This window comes from Myodes glareolus, chromosome 25 (assembly GCF_982192425.1).
Source record: "Myodes glareolus chromosome 25, mMyoGla1.1, whole genome shotgun sequence".
Classification (NCBI taxonomy): domain Eukaryota; kingdom Metazoa; phylum Chordata; class Mammalia; order Rodentia; family Cricetidae; genus Myodes; species Myodes glareolus.
Genome location: NC_142050.1, coordinates 43,931,266 through 43,956,861, shown reverse-complemented (window position 1 = coordinate 43,956,861; position 25,596 = coordinate 43,931,266). Strand labels below are relative to the sequence as shown.

The window sequence follows — 25,596 nt, the reverse complement described above, 5'->3', positions numbered from 1 at the left end:
ACGGGAAGGAGTGGTATGGGCTCTGACATGAAAAAGCTTTTCACTGAGCATTGCTTTTATGTCTCCCGTGACCCACAAGTCCACAGGTTGCAGAATACTTTATACTAGCTGGGAATGCTGTGTTCCAGAACTGTTTATTTGGTAATGTATAGCAAGACTTAAAGAAAGCCAGAAAAGAGAGAGTAAAATTAAGGGAAAAGATACATTTATTCCATTTAAATAAATTTCTTTGCTCTATTGCCCCTAAATTGTCCCAGATTTACATCAGTGTGTTGATAATTGTTGGAAAGAACTACGAATTTTGCAGAATAATTGGTCCTATTTTAAGACACTTGTAGCTATAAAGTAATAAAACAGATTTTTGCTGGCTGACTTGGACATTCATTCACATTATTTGCAGTCACACACGTTGGGTATGTGTGTGAGTGTGCAACATTTTATAGTTCGAGTTTTCTTTATAGTTTTTAGAAGTTACAAAATAATAGAATTAATTGCTTTGAATTTAGTCATTTTGCAGTGGGCAAATATTGATTTCTTTCCCAACACCTTTAATTTCTAATGGAGCTTGAAATTAACTTTGGATTTTAATTCTATTTTATTCTAGGTTTGTACATCAGGGCCATTAATAACGTCAGGAGAGTGCTGAGAGGAGGATTTCTGAATCAGGAGCCCTTGGTGAGACTTGCAGTCTCCAGAGTGCCAGGCTTTCAGGGGAAGAAGAATATGTGGTCTGACCACCACAGCACAGTTATCTCAGAGCGGTCATTGATGAAAAGGAGCCTCTGGTCACTTCTAGAGACCCACATTGGAACACTGGACTTAACTCCCTAGGTCCAAACGAGAAGCAGAAGGAAAGAGAACGTGAGCAAAGAAGGCAAGACCAGAGAGAACCTTCATCCGACGAAGGATGGCGATACAGACAGAGACCCATATTGGAGCACCGGACTGAGCCCCCCAAGGTCCAAATGAGGAGCAGAAGTAGGAAGAACATGAAAAAGGGAATCAGGACTGCGAGGGATGCGATCACCCACTGATACAAGGGGACTGATCTAATGAGAGTTCACCAAGGCCAGTTGGACTGGAACTGAATGAGCACGTGATCCAACCAGATTCTCTGAATGTGGTCGGATTCTCTGAATGTGGCTGGCCCGGAGTCTTTCTGAAAAGCCATTGACAATGACACTGGGACTTGTTTCCTCTGCATATACTGGATTTTTTTGGGATCCAGTCTGTTTGGATACTCACCTTTCTGGACCTGGAGGGAGGGGGGAGGAACTTGAACTTCCCACAGGGCAGGAAACCCTGACTGCTCTTAGGGATGGAGAGGGAGGAGGAGAGGGAGTGGGGGGAGTGGGAGGGTGTTGGGAGGGGGGCGGAAATGGAAACTTTTATAATTTAATAAACTTTGAAAAAAAAAAGAAAAAGAAATACATCTATAAGCAGGAGTGTGTACACATGTGAATAGAAGGAGCAAAAAATATTTAGGGTACCAAAGACTAGATTTTTATCCTTCAGAGTGGTGGTTTGAAAGAAAATGACCCCCAAGAGAGTGCCACTATTAGGAGGTGTGGCCTTGTTGAAGTAGGTGTGGGTAATCTGGAGGAAGTGTGTCACTCTGGGGATGGGCTTTGAGGTCTTTTTTCTCAAGCTTCACTTAGTGTGACAATCAGCTGACTTCCTGCTGCCTTCTGACCAAGATGTAGCCAGAACCACATCTGCCTGCATACTGTTATGCTGCCCATCATGATGATAATGGAATGAACCTCTGAAACTGTGAGTTACCCCAATTAGATGTTTTCTTTATAAGAGTTGTTGTGGTCATGTTATTTCTTCATGGCAGTAGAACACCCTAACTAAGACACTTACAAAGAAGCTGGCAAACCAAGTTTTTTTTTTAGATGGATAAACATAAAATGAACTTTATTGATTTTTCTAGTTACTAAAATGTATCCAGCCTTACAGAAAGTATTAGAAGGAAAATCACAACCCAAGGAATCCAACATTGCCAATAATGCCTACAATAACTCAGACATCTAGCGACCCTTCACAAGCAAACGAATTTTTTAATTCCAAAGGTAATACTCTAATTTGTTAAAGATAAAGAGATATATGTTATACCTGCAATATATAAATATGCATGATATAAAAACATACATGCTATGTATGAGATAAACGTAATTAACATATAATATATACATAATATAAATATAAAGTATTATTTAAATTATGTTATATGTTACATAATTTATATGTTATAATGGGATTATAATTATAATTTGTATATATTAACTAGTATATTTATAAAAATTATAATTTATAATTAAACCTCCATATATATGTATGAATACTCCTCATACTCACATAGTTACAGGTTTAAATTTTATTCATTAGTCCTAAGTTTTTGAAGTTTTACCACTTTCCTAATGGTTTTATACTGTCTTTGTAAGACAGGGTGATTGGAATACATGATTGTTGGCAGCCCTGAGAGCTGGAACTTTACAAACATCTAGAAGAATATGGTTATCCCTGCTTTTCCAAAAGAATCCTTAAACTCATGCCCAAAAGCAGCTGTTTTTCAGAGGAGGAGTATCAGTGAGGCTGGGCATGTAGGATGTGGCTGGCTAATCTACCTGACCCTCCAATATAAAATATATTTCATAGGATGTTTCTCCAAATGGTCTTTTGGCTGAACAAGTTTTTAGTGCTTTGGGAGTTACAAAAGCTGTATCAGAAGGAAGGCTATATGATCAGAAAATTTACTAAACAATGAACAGCTATGTCTTGCACATTGAACCAATAATTTTTAATTTGAAAAGTAGGATAGTAATGATTTCTTACATGGAAAGTTGAATATATAGCTCAATTTTATACATACAGCTCCAATACTATAAATGTTTCTCTAACTCCAATAAACTATGCATTTAATTCTTAAGTTATTTATTTATTTATTTGGCTTTTCAAGACAGTGTTTCTCTGTAACTTTGGAGCCTGTCCTGGAACTCTCTCTGTAGACCAGACTGGCCTCGAACTCACAGAGATCTGCCTGCCTCTGACTCCAGAGTGCTGGGATTAAAGGTGTGCACCACCACCTTGCTTAGTTTTTTTTTTTTTTTATGCTGTGGTTGTTTCTGAGGTGAACTGGTCTTTGTATGTTTTAGAGTCTGACTCCTTATAAGACATGCGATGTGGATGATCATTCCGGTCCATCCACAGCTTGCCTTTCCCTATTTCGTCGGTTGTTCCTTTGCTGTGCAACAGCTTTCCCGTTTGTTTTACTGCTTATTGTTTGCACTTCTAGGGTCAGGATTAGTTGTTTTGTCGCTGTTGCTACTCTCAGAAAATACCTGGCAAAACCAGTCTAACAAAGGAAGTGTTTATTTCGATCAGTCTGCAGGCGTAGCTCATTGTCGAGGGAGATGACAATGGCAGAGCATGCAGCTGATCACCTTTCATCCACAGGCAAGAATCAGCAAGAGATGGGTGCGCATGCTCAGTTCCCTTTTCTCATTCTATTTTGTCACCTCACAGAATGCTGCCTTCTGCATTTACAGTGGGTCTTTTGACTTCAATTAATCTTGTCTAAATAAGCCAGTCTCTTTGTCTCCTAGGAGATTCTAGATTTCACAAAGTTGACAATCAAGATTACCATCATAGGTTCATATCTAAAATGTCCTTGCCAAGCAATATTAAGGAGCTGTTCCTTGACATCGACATCTATGGGCTTTATGTCTTCCATTGAGACTATAATTCGTCAACCCATTGGGAGTGATTCCATTTTTATTGTATTCTATTTATTGTGTAAAATAAATTTTGTGTAATAGGGATAAAACCCAGGGCTTCACATATGCTGGGAAAGTACTTAGCCATCATGCTATGTGTGAATTTACTACACTAAGTTTAGTTAGTGATATAAGGATTCACACATTTGAATTTTAGTTTTCTCCTAAATGGATATTCAGTTTTCTCAGAAATATCTATAATTTCTTTGTTATTAATATACACCTTATTGCATTTGGGTGTATGTATGTGTGTATGCATGTGTATGAGCACAAACATGACATAGTATGTAGATAGAGGTCAGAGGACAACTTTCATAATTTGTTTCTCTATTTGCACTATGGTGTCAGCCTTCATGTTGTTGTTTTAATCCTAAACTTTTCTGGGAATATTCTTGATACTTCTCATAGTTATTTGGTATAGTTTTGAAGCATAAGATCATGTTTCTATAAGAAGAGATAATGTGATTTCATTTTTTTATAATTTGGATGTCTTTTTTTTCTTTTTCTTGTCAACTTCTGAAAAGAATTTCCAATATCTCCAGTATAGGAAGTTTTAGAGTGCGCATCCTTGCCTTAACTTAGGGGCAAGGTTTTCAGCTTCTTGTCTACTCAGAACAAGGTTCAGTGGTAGGTTTGTGCTAAGTTGTATTCCTCTTATACTTAATTTATTAAAATTTTAATATGAAAAAGTGTTAAACTATGATGAGTACCTTTTTGTTAAAATGATCAAATACTTTTATCCCTAATTGTGTTAATAAGCTATACAAAACACAGTGATTTATACATGTGGAATCATCTTTTTGACCAAAAATCCCACTTGACCATGGTGTGTAATCTTTTTTAACATGCCATAGATTTATTGAGGATTCTTGATACTGTTCTTATCAAGGATACTAGTCTACACATGTCTTTTGTTGTGATACCCTTGTCTGTGATTTTTTTCTTTTCCAGTGGTATGTTAAACTATATTTGGAAGCATCCTGATATTTCTACAGAACAAGATTTGTCACATATTAAATGGTGTACAAAATAGCCATAACATTATCAAGTCAAATTATTTATTTGACAAATGCTGTCAAAGACCTCTAAGAAGGAGATATTTGCTCAAGATGTAGCCAAGGAATTCAAATTTTCAGGGTCTGGTAAAAGTATTTTGTGTTTATTTCTTTCTAATAGGTTCTTGTTTTATAGTCCAGGCTGTTCTCGAATTCACAACTGTCCTGCTCAGACTTCCAAGCACTGGGACTATAAGAATGTGCCAGCACACCTAGCTTTAAAGGTAACATTTGCAACGTTTCAGGGATTTATTGTTATTGTGAGTATGTCTGTTGACAACAATTATGACTCAGTTACTCAAATGTATTTAATACTTTACACATAGTAAATTGGAAATAAAAGTTTGCTTTAAAAGATATGAAGTCAGACTCAATGAGTTGACTTGCAACAGTGGTTAGAGAATGTAATGTTTTACAGGTTCAGATAATGTAGAAAAGAAGCCTATGTGAGGTATACCGTAAGTATGTATAATTAAAGTTTTATTGGGTATACAACAACCAAGGCTGTTGCCAAGACTTTCTGCAAATTGACAGCAAGACCCCATTGAGGAAGACAGCACCTGTGCAACTCATTGAACATGGAAATGTTGACCTGATACTTAAATAGAAATTCATTCCTATGTTCTAGCATCTTTGCTATGGGTATGTACTCTGCATACACTCAAAAGAGAAATGCAAATATCAGATAGAATCAATACCCAAAACTGCTTGGGTGACCAAGAACCCTAGGTCCCTAGGTCCCTGACCAATGGTAATATCAAATAACACTGGTCTAAAAAGTGGAAAAAAATAGTTACAAGATGATTCCTAATAAAATTCAGTTATACTTGTAGATCAGTGCCTTGTTAAGTTTTTTTTCAGAGAAATTATCTCATGAAGAAGATAGGATTAAATATAGAGACCCAAAGTCAGACATAATACAGAAAGTGAGAGACTTTGAAACACTCAGCCCTAAATGGAATATCTCCATCAAATTCCTCACCACAGAGCTCAGGCAACCCTAAGGAAGGGGAGGCAAAAAGAATGTAAGAGGGAATGGAGGACACTAAGACAACAAGACCCTCTAAATTAGGATAAACAAAGCTTATATGAACTCAAGGAGACTGAATAAGCATGCACATGGACAGCATGAAATACACCAGATCTTCTGTGTGTACATATATACATCTATTTATGTGCATGTATATGTATGGCCTCAAGTTTAGGGATTCCTAAGTGTGCGAATGAGTGGGACTCTGATTCTTGTGCCTTCTCAAACTCTTTTCCTTTTGTTGGTTTGTCTTGTCCAACTGCCATGCGATGGTTTTCATTTTAACTTATTTTACTGCACTTAAAAAAATGAATGAATGGGTGAATGAAAATCCAGCCTTTGGGTTTTTATTAATCTATGTTTTTAAATTAAAGGTTAAAAACTGAAATGTTGCTTATTCCTATTGGGGGTTGTAAAATCAATTTTCTTGAACAAAATGACACTGGGTGTACCAACCACTTTAGGGCAGAAATGTTAAGGAAAACTTTACATATAATGGACTACAGAGAGGTTATTACTGGGTTTTTTTGTGTGTGTGTGATTTTATTTGATTACAATTTTGGTGTGGGTTTTTTGTGGGTAGGGTGTCTTATTTTGTTTTCTTCGTTTAGGTTTTCTTCTGGGTTTGTTTAAGGTTTATTTGAATTTTTTGTGGAAGAACCTAAAGTTCTTTGTGTAGAGAGGGAGAGTGGTTCTGGAAGTGCTTGGAGAAGGGAAGAGTGATAAAATATATTTAAAGTTTAAAATTATTTTAAATAATAAAAATATAATAAAAACAGACAAATAAAATCCACTTATATAAAAGTAACAAAAGTTTTATTGGGGATCTAGCCTAGAAATAAGATCTGTTAAACTGTTTGTCTTCACATTGTTGGTGATGTATAAAATCTGACTGGTCTATATTCACATTATTCTAATATAAAAACACTCATGCCTTCTCCTTTGATTGGCTTTAAGAACTGGCTTATATTCTTCCTCATTATTTCTCAAGACTGGGAAGGAGAAAGAACAAATGCCAGTGAGAAATTACAGAGCCTTTAATTTATAACCTCTTCTTTCTCAGTAAATATTCTTCCTGAGTCCATAGTCACTGTGCTCACCACCATTCCTTTAACTTTATTCTTGGTCTTCCTACAAGACAATATCAAACCAAACCACTATTCATTAACTTGACCTCAAAATTACTTTTAACCCTAAGAATACTTGATTATTGAAGGCAGGAAGTAAAACTACCTTAATGTATATTTCATTTTCTTTAGAGAAACTTTCCAAGATCTTTAGGGCAACTTGAAAGATGCATAAATCTTTTCATTTTTTACAAGCCTCACTATGGACAACAAAGAACTTGAAATTCTGGTGTATTTGACCTTGTAATTCAAAGGCTAAAATGCACCACAATTCCCCACTCATTATGCCAACTCATTGTCTGTATTGATCTTTGCTTATCCCCCTTCTGAAAGTATTCCTTTCTTGGTTTACACATCCTAGGTGGCTATATACTTGAGGATAGTCTAGGAAACTGGGAATGTGGTAGAGACCCCATTACAATGTCTTTGAAAAGGTATCATTTCAGTGTTTTGAATTTTTTTTTTGCAAAACACACCTTCTAGCCTTTATATATCACACTAACAGTAAGTAGCTCATTATATTCAATAATGTACCACTCCTCCATATCTGTAGGTTCATTGCCAGTTTTGTGCAAGTGTATGGACAATAAGTTCATCCTTCTAGTGATCAATGTTCCATTTATTTTACCTTTAAGGATGAGAATCTCAAGTTTCAAGTCTGTTTTCTGCTGGGTTTCCTAATTAAGAAAACACAGCTATCTTAAACTAACAAACAGGAAGACTGCTGGAGTCTAAATGATCCCAGCATGAAAGCTGAAGCTTTTCCTAGATTCATTTTGATTTTTTGATTCCCATATGTGAAATTGATGTTGATAAAGTGTGGGAGGGAACCCATTCCATAGATAGGTAACCACGGGTGGTATGATTTGTTCAGACCTGGTGTTCAGCTCTCTTGTCCTCAGAGGCAGTGTCTTGGAAACCCAAGTGACAACAGGAGGAAGAGTAAATTATCTGAGTTCTATTTAAAACCCTAATTCAAAAATCCCTCTGAATTAGTTTTGAGTACTATAAATAAATTGTATGTGATCTCAATTACTGTTTGAAGTCTTTCAACATCTAATTCCTTTGTACAGGAGACCCTTGAAAGTATTTTGTAGTAAATGCTCTTCACTGAGTGCTAATATCAAACCAGGAACATTCAGTAATTTCCTTTTCATATTACCTCTGCCCTGCAAATAAGTCTGTATCATGATGCTTATTTCCAAACTTGTGTTTGATTTAAAAGCTAGTTCAAGTTATTGCATGGTATAGAATGCCCTTCTGTTTATGTATTGCTTTCATTGGTTAATCAATAAAGAAACTGCTTGGCCTGATGTGGCTGAAATTAGGTAGGCAGAGTAGACAGAACTGAATTCTGGGAGGAACAAAGCAGAGTCAGAGAGCCGCCATGGAGACACCAGGTCAGATATGCTAAATCTTTCCCAGTAAGCCACAACCTCTTGGTGAACACAGATTATTATAAATGGATTAAATCAAGATGTGAGAGTTAGCCAATAAGAAACTAGAGATAATGGGCCAGGCAGTGTTTAAATGAATAGTTTCTGTGTGATTATTTCAGGTGTAAGCTAGCCAGGTGGCCAGGAGGGAACAAAGGGCCACCCTCCTTGTGCAAAAATTGCATTAGTCACATTTCTTACTGTTTTGAAACATATCCCTGACTAAAATTGTCTTATTGTCTTAGGAAAGGAAGGGTCTATGTGTCTCACAGCCCTAGTGTGCAATCCATTACAGCCTGCAATCCATTACAGCCAAGGAATTCAAGTGATAGGGGATTAAGGTAGCTAGTCACATTACATCCACAGTCCAAAAAGAGAGGGCACTGAATGCCTGTGCTTCGTTCCATTTCTTCTTTTTTACTGAAGTCCCAGTACCACACCAGGGGATGGTGCTACTCCCAGTGGACAGATGTTATCGCCTACATTAACCTAATCAAAATAAATTCCTATAGACATGTACAGAGACTTGTCTCCCAAGCAATTCCAGATTTCATCAAGTTGACCATTAAGACTGACGATGGAAATGATAGAAACACAGTTTAGTAAAAAAGATCTCTTTGCAATGGTATTATAGAGATAAAGCAAGCATGGCAAGGCTGGGATGCATGTTCGTCTGTAACTGTGACATCAGAAATAAGCAAACACTGTTGCAGCGGGGAGAAGAACAGTCGCTTGCCAGTCACTGCCTTCCAAGTCTCTATTTTTCTTCCATTCCATTCAGCATGGTGCCTCATAGCTTATTGGCTGCATGCTTGGCTACAAAGAGAGATTCTCTGCAGTAGCCCAGGCCTTCTCATTAGGTGTAGTGATCACAGATTGCACAAACAGACATGAAGCAAGGGCAGCTGCCTAGAGTTTACAACTTCTCTTAGTTCATAATGCGTAATTTCAGTTGTTCCTTTCTGACCAGGAGAGAACTGACACTTGAAACCTCACCCCACAGGGTCCGGATGCTTTATTTTCTTCACTTACAAATACTTGCAATATGCTTAAATGTAGTATGTGGCTTAAAAATTGCCCTTTTGAACAATAAATTATTAACATTTTCGCTCCTATCTACCTTTGGGTAGTGTAGAAACTTGCAGGGCAATCTATCTGGGATGATGAAATTCAGATTTTATTAATTTGATAAGTCCATATAAATGCCACTCACATTGTAATGAAGACTTTATTGTAGTACTTCTGAGGACAGGAACATTTTCCATTAGATACTTGACTGTCCTCTCAGTAAAACATGCATACTGCCTCTTCTAAAGTCATGAGTTTCATGCTGTCAGTTAGATGGAAAGAATGCTCTCTTGCCTCCACATTGCTGGAGCTCTTGCTTTTGTACGTCCAGTTGGATAGCCGATGTTGGCCCTGGGCAGCAAAACACAAGTCCGTCTTGTGACTTGGCAAGAAGGATGTGTTTCACTGATATATCAACAGATTCAGATAATGACAGAGAATATTATTAAGGCATTTTGATGCCTGCTAATGAGCAATGACAACAGTTTTAGAGGTGCCAACACTGGCATTTGGGGTTGGCATCTGTGATGACAAAGAGGAGCCTTTGGTAAGTAGGGTAGGCATATTTTGCAAACAGTAGCTACTCTGAGTACTTTGGATGAATATCATGAGCTTGAGGGACTGAAAATTATTGGGTTACTTTACGTGAAAATAAGATTGTATTTTTTTTGTCCAATCCATGTTGACTTATTGTATGCCATGTTTTTCTGACCAACTTAAATGCTTTTCAAACCAAATGTTTCACAAAATTGAAAGATGTCAAATTCAAAAATACCTCAGATGTTAAGCCTTAGAATTTTCTTGGAAACTCATACACTTAGTAAGGCATTTTTTTCTGTTAAAAAGATTTAAAACAGGATACATGATTTATATTTTCAGTGAATTTAATAGGAGTTCTTTATATGGATCAAATGGCTGATTGTAAATTACAAGAACTACCAATATCTCTGATCTTTGGTTTTGATGAAGAGAAAGTAGAGAGAAGATGAATGTGCACCAGCAACAACTTAAGGTTTGCCTTGATTTTGTAAAAAGTGAAATAAATGAAAATACACATTCATTCTTTATGTTTTCTTCATGTGAATGCTTAAACATGTGAAATTTATTACTTACTTGAGTAGCTTCTCAGCAAACAAATTGTACACTTAATTGGTGGAGTATAAACTCCATATACCTGACTCCCAGTTATAAGAGGTGCTGAAGGGAAAAAACATTGCCGTCAGATTTGGATTAACAATTAAAAACAATCTTAGAATTAATTCTGTTACATAAGAGTAATAGAACTATCTTAGTAATTAAGGTAAAGGACTAAAACCAAAGCTCATATTCAATAAACGAATCGTTGAAAGTTAAAGTGACATCAAATAACTGTATCCTTTCTAATATGTTATTTAAGTATTGTTCAGAGCCTTCACCTAGTTCTTGCGTTTTTCATGGATGATTAAGAACCGCAGCCTATTGTAGGGAATCTTTAACACCATTTATGGCATATCTTTTCTTCTAACAACTGTAAATTGTTTTAGGGTACAAGTGAATTATCAAAAATCACACCTAAGTTATATGTGTGTGTGTGTGTGTGTGTGTGTGACTGTCTCTATTTCATTATTATGCACAGAGAAGTTTAACAATTTGTCATAGATTTGTAACAAAAATAAAAATAATTGTACCATAGATCAAAGGACAAATTTGTTGCCGTTTTGAAGATGTGCTGGGCTAGGGGGAAAAGTCTAGCCTGAAAGTAGAGAGATGTGTAACATAAAACTGTAAAGTGTAGCTGAAGCTAAAGGATAAGACTGGGGAGGGAGCAAGATATGGATTACAGAGACACCCAGTGATAAGAGGTGAGGCGAAGAGTATCCCACAAGACAGGCGGAGCACACACACCTGGAGAGGAAGCTCATCTAAGTCAACGCTGGATGCTGAGATACGGAAAGAGTACTGTGTACCAGCTACTCAACCTACTGCTCATCTGGGCACTTGCTGTTCCTTTGTAGGACCCACCTCTTTACCATGGAGTGTGGATACCATGCTGAATGTTTCATACTTCACCAGGACCCCTCAGCACACTAGTGGTAGGCACAGATGACGGTTCTTGCTTTGTGAATAGTGTACCAGGACAGTGGCATGCTGGTAAACCAGTACTACTCAAACACACTATTCATAGACAAGAATTTCCAATCACCATGGTATAAATTCTCCCACTGTGGCCAGGTCCAACCTACTGAGATTCAGCAGAGTCCAATAATCAGCTCATAAAACTCTTAAATATTTAAAAATTAGCTCTGTTTCTCTCAGTCCTGGAAGAAACTTACCTAAGAGTTCTTTTCTCCCTTGACTCTTTCTCCAGCTACCTTGCCATATGTTCACTTTCTCATATCAGGTTGGCCTATAAACAAACATTTTCTACATTCTAATAGCATATTAAAATTTCTTACTTACCCCTTTTCCTTTCCTAACTACTTCAGAAGGAGAAAGACATGTGTCTAGATTTCTGTATTTTCCTACCATGCTGTACACTACACAAAACACAAATTACTGAACAAATTGTAACTATATCTGAATTATGATAATCATATACTCTAATTTTGTGAAGAACTGCAATAAAAAGTTGGTGGTTTCAAGGCTCAGGGATCATCTTGGAAGAGAGAGCATAAAGCTTTTAGCAACTGAAGGACTGGAAACGAAACAAGGTTTTCTAGTGAGGCCAGGGCTGTTGCACATGTGAACCCACATTAGTCAGCTGGGCTTGCTTTCATAATACCTGCACAAGACTAAGCCAGTCACAGGTCTAAAGCAGCAGCCAGGTGTGATGGCACAGGCCTTTAATCCTGGATAGGTGGATCTCTGTGAGTTCAAGGCCAGTCTGTTCTATATAATAAGTTCTAGAATAGTCAGGACTGTTACACAGAGAAACCCTGTCTCAAAAACAAAATGAAACAACACAAAACCAATACAAACAAACAAAAAAAGGCAAAAAAAATTCTAATGTGGCTAGGAGAGCGGCTCCCAAAGTCACATCTCTGACCAGGACAGTTTATGGCTGCAGAAAGTGAACTATTTTCCTGAAGGATGTGGCCCCTTGTAGGTTGACCATGCTCCAGCAAATGATCTAAATCCACACACATACTGGTAGCATTAATTAGATTCAGTGGTTTTAAATTAAAAAAAAATAAAAGAATACATGAAGTTGGAAGTGAAAGCAAGGTGGGAGGGCTGTCTTCAAGGAGTTGGAGGAGAGGAAGAGGATGTGGATGTGGTCGAAACGCATTGTGTATATGCATGGAATTTTCAAAGAATAAATGAAACTGGATCTTAAAAAAGTTGGTGGCTTATGTCAACATAGAAACAAAAGATACTTTGATCTGAGGGGGAGTTGAAAAGATTTACAGCAGGATATATGTTATTTTCAATTCCAATTCTTTCCCACTCTCTGTACAGAGGAAAAAAAAGCCTTTCTAGGTTTCCTGGCCATTTTCATCTTAAGCTTATTTCTTGCTTTCTATTCTTTTCTCATAAGTCAGCTTGACAGACACGTAGAGATGGGTGTTTTGTATTCCTTTCTGCTCTCAGATGTAGGATAAGTTAGTCACTGAGATCCAAACTACAGGGGGATTTAACGAACACTACCAGCTCCCTGCAGACCCAGCTCTGGCACTTCAGAAGTTCACAGGATCGTAGCCTGTCTCTCCAGCACAATGCTTTTTAATATGTATTTGCAGATCAACTTTTTTTCCTTTTTAAATGTGAAAGAGAAAAAAATCCTTAAAACTATGGCACATCTTTGTACAACTGGAATTAAATCATTCCGCTCCATGTTTAATCTTAAGCAGAGTTCTGAAGCAAAACATAAAAAAATGATTAATTTGGACTGCGGGCTGTTCTAGTAAGGTAAGGGTCCTTGGGTTGTATTTCTGCAAATGTCCTATACTGTTTTAATCCGGTGTAATTTATTTGGTTGTAACTGAAAGACAAAATGGCCCTAAAGTGCCTCCTGCCATTCTGAAAAGATGGCGCATTCCCATTTCTTCCCACTCACGTTATCTGCAGACACCAGGTGACAAGGTGAGGAAAGGACTTTAGGGTGACTGCTTCTTTTTGTAATAAGTGTGATTGTGGGAAGTGTTTCCCTTGTCACTGTTTCCCTCTGCCTGAGTGCTTCATCTTTCGTGAGAAAACGAGCTTTGGGCCTGGAGAACACATGCAACCCAGCAAGGGTCATTAACACATTTTAATTTCGTTGCATTTGTATGCTTATTATGCATGTGTTTGTATTCATATGCTGTGCAGGTGTGTGAAAGTATGTTCACATGTGTATGCACATACTTGTGAAGGCCAGATGTTGGTCAGTTTGGTTTCTTCTATTGGTTTTTGCCCTTAATTTGAGACAGAGTCACAATGAATATGAAGCCCAGCAATTTGGAAAGACTGCTGATCAGAAACCTCCAGGGATGGGGGCGCCCTTCCTCTGTCTCCCCAGAAACAGAATGAGAGGTGCATTCTATTACATCTGACTTTTGATGTGGGTTCTGGAAATCTGAACTCAGGTCCTAACGCTTTTGGAGGGCACTTTATCATGAACCATTCAACTCATCTCCCAGGTTCCTTACTAAAATTTCAAGTGTGTATAGTTTATTAGAGCTGAAATCTCTGGCGCCATGCTGAGGCTCCTTGCTACCATTCTGCTGTGGGATAATGTTCTTGTACACTGTAAAGTGGGCCACTGTAAAGTGGTCAGTCTAGGAGAATTCTGGGAAGAGAAAAGACAGAGAGTAGTCACCAACAAGATGCAAAGGAAGCAAGATGAGAATGCCTCACTGAGTAAGGTGCCAAGCTACCTCTAAACATAGATAAGAATTGTGAGTTAATTTAAGTTGTAAGAACTAGTTAGTAATAAGCCTGAGCAATAGGACAAACGGTTTATAATTAATATAAGCCTCTGTGTGTTTATTTAGGACTGAATGGCTGTGGGACCAGATGGGACAGAAACTTCTGTATACATTGTGTTTCTACTACTAAGGAGATCTTAAAACAAGTACAAAACAGAAGAAAAAGATAAACAATTAAAAACCAATCTGGGAAGTAGTACAAATTAAACTAGAAAAAGCAAAGTGATAAAAAGTTAAATATTTTCCTCTTCCCCATGTCTCTGTACTTAAAATATTTTATGAATATGGAAAGAAACAACCCAGACCATAAAAAGTCAGTGTATGGTTCAATTTTATCCACAGTTCTTAATCCCAACAATAAAGCTGTGGGAATGAGCTAAAGTCATAAGCATTTAATTTTTACTGAAAACATGTTCCTCCATGGGAGGTGCTGTTTAATTGCCATGGCAGCTCCACCCTTCTGCATTCCAGGGATAAAAGAGTCAGCTGCAGTGTGCTGATGAGTTGATAGGGATTCATGATCTTGCAGCTGTGTTTAATAACAGGAACGCAATGGCCATCTGAAGTAGGCCATGTGTCTAATGGAATGGGAGGAAAAAGAATTCGGTGGTGTACACTGGGAAGCAGGGAAGCCAAATCTAGCTACTTAAATATCATGTCAGGATTAGAATATTCAACCCATGCTTACAAATTGGCCAGCATAACATTTTGATAAGCTGTGGACATCTTCTGTGTTTTCAGAGGGTACTGGCTTCAATATTGAGACAACCTGTGATTCTTCCCCTGTGACTCACTGGCATGAAAATCAGGTGAACCCACTGAACAAGGACTCTGGCAGTGTAACTTCTATCCTCATGCAATTTACAATCAGTGCAGAATTTGGCTAGCTGGTTTTGAGACTTAATGGATTAGTAAAAGTCCTTAAAAGTTAGAACGTATTGCTGGGTCATATGGCAGCTCTAGCTTCATTTTCTTGAGGAATTTCCAAATTCGTTTTTATAGTAGCTGGACTAATTTGCATTCTTGCCAACACTTTCCTCCACATCGTAGCCAGCAGGGGCACAGTTATGTTTAATGCAGCACCATTCCCAACAGTCAAGGTACAGAATCAGTTTAGGTATCTAGCAACAGATAAACAGATGCAGTGAATGTGATACACATACACACACACTGAAATTTTACTCAACCATGAAGCAAAATGGATGCAACTGGAGATTGTTTTAAACAAAACAAACCATATCCAGAAAGCAAAAATGGGTTCCACTATCATTTGTGGACTGTAGATTTTGCAGATATAAAAAGATCATGTATGTGTATATTATGTATATACATGATTTTATATGTGTATATATACAAATATGTATGTGTTTTATATACATGTATGTTAATATGAAATGTGTACATATATCATATGACATAAATATAGAATCAAAAAAACCAAGCAAAGAATATTAAAATCAGATTAGGAGAGAAAGGAGCAGGTATAGGAGGTGATTACTTGGTCTACTTGTATAAAAATTATTATGTTGTTTATCACTATGTACAAGGAATACATCTCAATGAAATTAAAATTTAATAATTTGACCAAATTTATTATTAAACTTCACAATCAATATTTAAATATGTATATACCCATACATATACACACATAAACCTGTGTATACATACATACATAAATGCATACATAAGCAGTAAATTAGACAAACCAGACTATAACAACAAACACTGGGTTAGCACTTCAAATTCCAGCATTTAGAAGACTCAGGCAGGAGGCCCTTGAGTTTGTAAGCAGCCTCAGCAAAATGGTTAGATCTCATCTCAGAATGAAAAATGATCCAGTGAATGTTCAAGAGGGAACTGAAGTTCATGGTATTAAAGTGATTTGGCAAAACAAAACAAAATACAAAAAATGACAGAGCCTACATTTCAGAAGGTTCTTTTGCTGATATGCTGAAAGCCCCATGAGTTCTCACCATGGTTTATTCGCTAAGGTTTTCCTGGATTCGTGGTCACCGACTCCTCTGCCATCCATATACCCACATGTCCCCTCCTTTCTCCATTTTCCTCTCTCTTTTTCATATTCGACTCACTTTTGTTGTTTGCCTATCCTCATAACTTTGCCTAAAGAGAATTTTCTTTCAGAACAACCCTTAGATGCTTGACATATTCCATAGTATTTGTGAATTCTTTAAGTCTGAGTGCATCCACAGCACACATGTATGCCCATATGCATAATAAATGTTATGAGTGAAATGGTGGCAAAACCTGGCACGTCCTTCTTCTAGCGATTATAGTGCCATGGAAGAAGACATTATTGATAAAGCGCATTACAAAGGCAACATTTCCACTCACAGGGGCTGTATGTCCTAGAGCAAGGTGCCTTTCTCAGGTTCAGACTGTCTCTAAGGCAGTGAATGCTGAGCTGTGAACCAGAGGAAGTAGAGGAATGTACACAGCAACACACAGGGAGAAGGTGTACAACAGCCTTTCAACCGGGTCAGTGGCATGGGCCAAGAGTAAGGTGAAGGTCAGAGCACACACCTTACAAATGGAATGGGACCAAGAGGGTGACTGGGAAGGAAATCATGGTGGAAACCTGGGTATTTGTAGACATAGTCTCACTAAGTTGTACCTTGCACAGCAGATACACTGGGAGCCAAGGAAATACATCCAATTCTGTAAGGCCAAACAGCTAACTTGTAATTTAGAGACACAACAAAGTTCTCAGTGACTGCCAGGTTTTGTGGCAATAACCCAAGTTGTTATCACTGCCACCTAAACAGTTTAAGTTCCTGGTAGCCAAAGGTTCCAGATGTCACAGTGCTGATAAATTTGACAACGTGACTGTAGCAAGTAAGGTTATATTATTTTGAAATATTATGCTTTGAATAAAATTACTTATAAGCATAATGGACTATCAACAACATGTTATGGAATGTATGGTAGAGAGGGTATCATTCAGTTTTACGATACATGGACCTCGAGTACCTGGTCCGACAACAGCGGGTAGAAGAGTTGCCTTAGCGCCCTTGATGTTCTTCCTAGCAATGCTCTGCCTGGGAAAGGTTTTATGCACAGATGTGCAGCACCGTGAAAGCCTACTGCTCTTTTAAGATTTCTGATCTATGAATTGCCACAATTTCAAAACCGGAAAGGACCCACGCAAGTTATTTAGTTTGTCTCTTATTACCCCACAGCAGTGTGATGTCTGTATTTCGGGGTCACCATCTGACCCTTCAAAAATAGCTAGGTATAAAAGCATTTCATCTCAGAATATGTACCTAGAATTTGAGTGCTCTTAACAATTTCCATTCCCAAACATTTGTTTATCTTTGTCAGATGCCCAAATTCTGTCTTTTGCTTCTCTATTTAGGTGCATAGCCTAAAGGTTTTGTGTAATTAAGGATAAGTCTAGGAAAGTGAAGGCAATTCCATATAATGGTCACAGAATACAGAAGGGTGGTTGATTCCTAAGAGAACACCAAGTACCACAGCATGAGGGAGAAAAATCCATTAAGCTCAGAGATGAGGGATGGCTTCTTGAATTTAATTTATGTAAATAAGGACTATAATCTTCAAAGTTTAAGGAACACATGTAGGAAAATGAGATGATAATGGAGTCCTAAGGAGCATTAGGAGTACTGGGAAGGAAGCCCGGAGATAGCTGAAGTATGTGTAGGGAGAGTCGTCAGAGGAGGGCCACAGCTGGGAGTGCGCAGTTTTGTTTTGCACGTTCTTACAATTTAGAGAGGGAGAAATAAAAGGAAGTCAGTGCAACACCAATAAGCTAACAAACACACTAGCCACCAGAAACACACACACGAGCCATCAGAAGCACCCACATGAGCCATCAGAAACACACACAGTAGCCATCAGAAGTACACACAAGCCATCAGAAACACACACACGAGCCATCAGAAACACACATGTGAGCCATCAGAAGCACCCACATGAGCTACCAGAAACACATATGAGCCATCAGAAAAACACATATGAGCCATCAAAAGCACACACCCTAGCCATCTGAAGCAAACACATGAGCCATCAGAAGTACACACACTAGCCATCTGCTGATTCTTTTCTTGGGGATTTCAGTCCACATTATGGTGAAGTAGCTCTTAGAAAAGTCACTGAAAGACAGGTGGTGTTGGCACATACCTTTAACCCCAGCACTTGCGAGGCAGAGGCAGAGGCGGGCTGATCTCTGTGAGTTCGAGGTCAGCTTGGTTTACAGAGTGAGTTCCAGTTTACACAGAGAAATCCTGCCTCAAAAAAAGAAAAGAAAGAAAGAAAGAAAGAAAAGAAAAGCAAGAGAAGTCACCAAAAATGGGCCATGTTCAGAAAAGAATTAAAGTAGAAAATGGCAAGAAATAAAATGATTGTGTTTTATGTTTATCACCAACTATTTCTTTTTTGTCAAGGTTAACAAAAACCCAGCTTTTCCCATCCCAGGATTTCATCAGTTCTAGTATGGGACTCTAACCACCAGGCAGTAGTGTGTTAAAGACAAATTCTGAATCCTATTTACAACTCACTGAAAAGAAGATTTGATGAATAAACAAATTAGCATTGAGGTCCCTTGGTTCTTCTGGAGAAAGATGCTGTGGAAGCCAATCCATGTCCACAAATTCCAGTCTGCATCATCCCAGGCAATGATGGAGAGCGCATGAAATTAAGGGCAAATTGTGTGTTCTGGACAAACAGAGGTTCAAAACAAAGCACAGTCCCTCTGGATGCAGTGCAATGGAAGAAACACATTGGATGCTGCATGGGGGCAAGCTCTTCCAGTGTTCCCAGGTGACATCTTAGTTAATCACGCCATGGTGGTTACTACAAGCATTTCACCAGTCAGAATACAGAGGCTCCAAGAGCTTAGGTAGCCAAGGGTGCAATAAGTACGTGATGGAGACAAGTGGAAAGCCATCCATTATGATCAGGCACAAAGGCTTGATTGCGGTACTTAATCAAGAAATTTCTATTCCTCCATCACCAAGCCAGTACCAGTGTAGAAAATGAGCCAAAGGGCCTTTGTAGACTAATTTTAGGGGTTGAAACTCTACCAAACATCTGCTTTGATTTAAGTTAGTTACTGTAGGTCAGCAATGCTCAACTTGTACCTCCATGAAACTAAAAGCAAAGGCTCCAAACGAGCAACTTCACTGTGATTATACTGACCTCGGAGAGTAGGAGTGACTTCAAGCCAACCTTTAGTTCACAGGAATAAGGAGTCTCAAAGAAACCCCACGATATTCTACATGGCTACATAGTACTCCATGGACTTAGTCTCAACTCAAAATTGTCCTTTAGGAACACAACTCATGACACACATTATTTTCTACACATGATGTGTCAGTTCATCTCAATGTTTGACTAGACCCTATTGGGAGTATTAAGATACACACACACACACACACACACACACACACACACACACACCACAATCTTTAGGCTATTGCGAAACAAATATCCTTCAATGACACACAAGGTAATGCTTCCAAACAAAAGTTGTCTTGAAGAATGAAAATTGGTTTTTTAACTTCTGCTCTTACACTAGCTGGATATTCAAGATACAGACTGTATCAAAAGAAGATCACAAGGGGTTGAGTTTTCATTCTGGAAAGGAGTAGTTTGACTTTTAAAGAGAAAAGAATAGAACAGGGAACCAGCAAGATGAAGCCCCAGGACAAGGGGACCAGTAGGGTGGGGCTCCAGGACATAGACTCGCAGGTTGACAGACCAGGACATGAGAGCCAGCAGAATGGGGCCGGAGAACATGGAGGGCAGCAAGATAGAGTACCAGGTCATAAGGACCAGTAAGGTCAAGTACAATAGCATAGGAATCAGCAGGATCAAGTACCAAGACATGGGATCAGAAGGATGGAGTTTCAGGGCATGGGGACCAGCAGCATAGGGCCCTAGCATATGGGGACTAGAAGGACGGAGTACTAGGGTTTGAGGATTTAGCAGGATGGTGTACCAGAACATGGGGACCAGCAGCATGGGGCCTTAGGATATGGGGACTAGCAGGATGGTGTACCATGAGCAGGATAGATCTTCAGGACACGATGACCAGCAGCATGGACCCCAGGACACGGGGACTAGCAGGATGCTGTATCAGGACATAGTGCATGAGGCTATTTTCCTCCTTCGCTTTTGGAGCTGGCCGAATATGAACACATCCAGGGTCATTCTGACACTTTCAGTTATTGCTTTCAGAACTCAAATTCAATTACTCAGTTAATAGTATGTATTTGTAAAATTGGTCTTTAATGATGGGAGCAAGTATCTCAAAATGATTGGCTTCTCAATTCAGTATCAAACAATCAGCGAGAGAGGAGACATTTATCAAAACATCAGTTTCTTGCTCATTGATTCTAGATAGAATTACAGACACAAAAATCTCATGATTAAACAAGATGTTTATAAGAAGCTATATGAACTATATGGGTAAAAGGAAGGTTTCTGTCTTGACCAAAGCCACTTCGTTATAGATCATACCTTATATAGTGAATATCTACTGGAAGTCAACTCTTGGATAAGGTTAAAAGTTAAAAGTAACTTCAGTTGTCATTTCTTACTTTTAACTAACTTCATTATTGCTTTTATTCGTGAAAACAATATTCTGTGCCGAGTACTTTATATATCATGAATCTTTTTAAAAAGTATTTATTTAGCTGAGCAGTTTTGGTACACACCTTTAATCGTGCACTTGGGAGACAGAGGCAGGCAGATCTCTGAGTTTGAGGCCAGCTGGTCTACAGAGTGAGTTCCAGGACAGCCAGAAAGACCCACAGAGAAAACCTGTCTTGAAACTCAAAAACAAAGACAAATTGTTTTCATATTATGTTTATATTGTTTTGCATGTATGTATGTATGTGTATGTATGTATGTTTAGCCCCTGTGTGCCTGGTATCTACAGAGGCAAGAGGGCACCAGAACTCTTGGGACTGGAATTACAGATAGTTGTAAGCTGCCATGTGGGTGCTGGGAGACAAATATAGATCATCTAAAAGAACAGTTAGTGCTTTTGACCTCTGAGCCAACTCCCCAGCCATAAACATAAAATGATGTATCTTTATGCATGTGATTTAATCATTAAATATCTCCACATCCTTGTTTATCTTTTAAAAATTCTTTTATTACATTGTGTGTGCATGTGTGGTCTTGTGCGCTCGTGTGTGTGCACGAGTGAGTGTGTGCATACCAGGGAAGTCAGGTAATAACTTATGGGAGTGGTTTTTCCTTGACTATGTGGGTCCTAGAGACCAAACTCAGGTTTGATACCAAGCACCTTTACCTACTGTGGCAACCCACTGGCCCCAATGCCAGTTTTTTTTTTCAATTTGATCATTAGAATCTCATTAGACAAAATTTTTAAGTGAAGAAAAATAAATTATAAGCAGAATTTTTAGAATGTAGGCTTACAGTATAATCTAAACATAATTTCTTACTACACATCACTAAAAGTAACAACGGGGAAAGGCACGGGCACTGCGTTTTTACCGTCCCCAAGACTCTACTCTGAGAATGCTTTGCTTGTTATTTCCTAAAAGTGATATGAAAAATATTGATCTGTACAATTAGAGGATTTATATTTGAGATTTTCTGTCTTAGAGTTGTGAGACAAAGTTAGATCTCTGTATTACCTTCCTTGTTCTTCTTCTGTACATGTATATAACATGCATACTCACACGCCTTTACATATAAACACATACATGTTAGTGAACACTAATGTATACAATAATCAAGTATGTACACACACTCATATCCATATGTCAGAGAACATGTGACTCCCTTCTCTCCTAACTGTATGTAATGATAAATCTGTTTTCAACAATAAACTATCAGAACATTTTCAGGAAATTATTATTACAATGGCAGAGTTAGAAATTGCTTTAAAAATACTTAAATTAAATATTTTAACTTTTCTTTAACCTTTCAAGATAATGCTATGTGAAATAAAGCAAAATGTCATTTATCAATCATCTTTGTATCTTACCTTTTACCTTTATTATTTTAAAAAAATCATGTTCTCAGGATTTTATTTTTTATGTGTAACTTCAATGGACTTTTACTGTCTGACACATTTCTTTGCTTTAAAAATAATGGAACAAAAAATTTGGGTGAAAGTATGAGGCAAGCATTGCCCAGAAACTAAATGCTCCAATTATCCTCTGTCCTGCTTCTCTCTGATGTGCTGATGAATGAAGACCCAGTTAGCAACATCAAACTAACACAATCCCCAAGCAATCTTTTTGGACAAGCATGCCTTAGTCGCAAGAGGTGAATCCAATCTCAACATCCCAATTTCACATATGGAATGTTGGACATGCCTGTCCCTCTTTACAGTCATTAGCCAGGGGAGAATCTATTTTGACAACTAGAACACCATTTTGGAAAAATTAGAATGCAACCTTGAGGATTGTTTTCCCCCAGAATGAAGCAGAGTAAGATGTGTGTAATTCAGGTTGCTATGCTGTAAAGCGTAGCTGAAGACCATGATTCCCATGCAATTACAAGATGAAAGTGAGATAAATTGGCACTCACAGTTGTGGCAGGTGGCCCCGCTGTATCCTGTCTCATCACAAGTGCATTTGAAGCTGTCCCATGTTTGCGAGCACTTCCCACCATGCTCACAGTGATTGGGCACACATCTGTCAGAAAAAGAGACACAGAAATAAACCAACAAGCAAATGAGATTTACGAGTGGCCAAATTCCAAGCTGTTTGGGCAATATATCATTTCAATGCCAGGTTGCCTTGCTGAGGCAATTAATCCTTGTTAGTTTAAGCAGATTAATATGATTCATGATGGAAGGTGCCAGGCACACAAAAGATGATGTATCACAGGCCTGGTGTGCCCCCTTTTTGAATAAACCATAGACACTATCACACAGTTCATGTGTTCATTTGCATATCACAGACTCATTTTAGTTTAATTCTACAAAGGACAAAGATACCACCTTACTTTCCTATTGGTGATAAATGGAAGATAAACCATCTGACTTTTTGTTCTACTTTTTTTTTTAAATCAATGTCAATAGCACTAAAAAGGGGGCCTAATAATAGGTTTGCTACAACAACTTGTGGTTCTTAAACAATGGCACAAAAACAACAATGGAATATATCAGCCTGATAGGAACCTCAAAAGTCTCCCTCTATACCCATCTGGATAGTTAAGATGCCTACTTAAAGTGTCTGCAAGCATAAGTTTTAGGAGGAAAAAGTGTAATTGTACACAAAGCTCTACAAGGCAAAGGTAATTATGACTCATTAATTTTTCTGAACCTTGATTTTCACATTTGAAAAATTGGGCAATTATACCTACATTGTGAGTACTTTAAAAATACATAATTATTATTTGTATTTTATTTTTATATTCATCTTGATTTTTATGTTTGTGTTTATATGAATGCAGGTACCCGCAGAGTCCAGAAGAATGTGTAGGGTCCACTGGAGCTCCATTTTCATATGGCTGTGAACTGTCTGGGACCCAAACTTGGCCCTTCTACAAGAGCAATAGGCACTCTTAACCATCAAGTCATTTATCCAGATCCTCAAATTTTACTTTAAAGCTGATACTCAAAAGTGGGAACATTGTACATATTAGTGGAAAAGTGTACCGTTTAATTGTGCTGTTCTCTTTGTGTTATGATTAAGGATAAATATATCAATATCTTAAATGTTTATCACTTACAGTGAAAAATAATTAAAATCTCTTTACCTTTGAAGTATATAGAACATGGTTGTTATATCTAGTCACAACACACAAGGACTTCTTTCTCTTACCTAACTGAAGCTTGATTCACTGATCAACTTTTCCGAGCCCTCTCTGATCCCCAGGCTCCGGTCACCATCATTCTTTAACCCTTAATGAAGTCAACTATTACAATGAGATTCTGTGGCACCTACATTTCTCAGTCTGACTTGCTTTCACTCAATTAATAATCTCTAGTTCAATCTATCTCATCTCCTAGTGACAGAATATTTTCTTTTTTATAATTGAATAGAATTCCTTTGTGTACATGTACCATGTTAATTTTAGAGAAAATGTCCATGAAGTTGGTAATTATTAAGTAGGAACTAGAAGTCTAACAAGTGAGAACTATACCCTTCTGGATCACCACTTCCCTGAAACATTTTTTTACTTTGATCCTACCCTAGAATTAGGGTTGGAATGTGGTCTGAGACACACCTGCATCAATGACACACTTTCCTTTCTGCTCGTACCATTTCTTTGCCCATCTGACACGTTCCCTACATCTTCTTTTTTATAGCGAGCATTAAGATGCTCACAATCTGAAAGGGAGATATTGTTATGAATTGGTATTCAAGTAAGAATTTTGATATTTTAATCAGAATCACAACAAAACAGAAATTCCCTCCCAATTTAAACAGCAGCTTCTACTGCTGGAGAAGACAGTAGGTATTAGCTACAACCTGATTTATTTTGTCTCAGAGACCAAACCTCATAACCTTTGCTCTTGATTTAGCATCAAGAACACTTGTGGTAGTAGGGCACACAGCTCAATATGACATGTGGGTTTGCTTACCAAAGTAAGTGCACTGTGAGTGAGAACTCTAACGAGGGTGGGAATGGGAAGCAACACAGAATGGGCAGGAAGAGTGGTATAGAACCTCATAGGAAGCATCGATGGGCACTGCAGGCACAGTTTGGAGCTTTGAGTTGAGCATTTAGACGACGAAAGAAGAAAATAAAAGACATTATTATTGGGTTAAAATAGAATATAAGTGAAGGCACAACCTTGGGTGGATAGAAAACTCATATGACTCTCAATATCAACTTTTTTTTCCTGTGATGGCTCTGGCTTTATGGAGGTCACACAGATGGTCCTTGCCCAATAATCTCTGAGTCTAGTTGGAGGTTTGGGGTCAGAGCAAGAGTCATCCAAAATGTGAGGAGTCCTTGAACCAGTCATGGAACAGATATAAATGATGCAGAAATTTGAAAACCAGGTTAGTTAAAAGTGGAGGATAGTTAGAGGGTTTAACTGAGCTGGGGATATTTTACTTGCATCTTAAAAGACAGGATGAAATATAATGATAAAGTGTTTTTTTTTAAAGTGGCTCTGGCAGAAGAGGACAGAAAGTGATGGGAATGAAGTATAACAGCAAATGACAGACTGTCCTGGTTTGTTCCTCGTGGCCATTTGCACAGCCACTGTACACTGCAGACCCCCAGCATGGCCCCTCCC

At 38.1% G+C, this 25,596-nt stretch overlaps 1 protein-coding gene across 1 annotated transcript in view; it reads right to left on the bottom strand.

Annotated features, from left to right (window-relative positions):
• The window catches only part of Cntnap2 (contactin associated protein 2), a 2,060,022-nt gene that overhangs the window by 845,312 nt on the left and 1,189,114 nt on the right, over nucleotides 1-25,596 (bottom strand). The window contains exon 11 of the mRNA XM_085683653.2: nucleotides 22,929-23,035. Within this exon, the coding sequence (XP_085539779.1) occupies nucleotides 22,929-23,035 (107 nt within the window). The remainder of the gene's footprint in view (nucleotides 1-22,928; nucleotides 23,036-25,596) is intronic.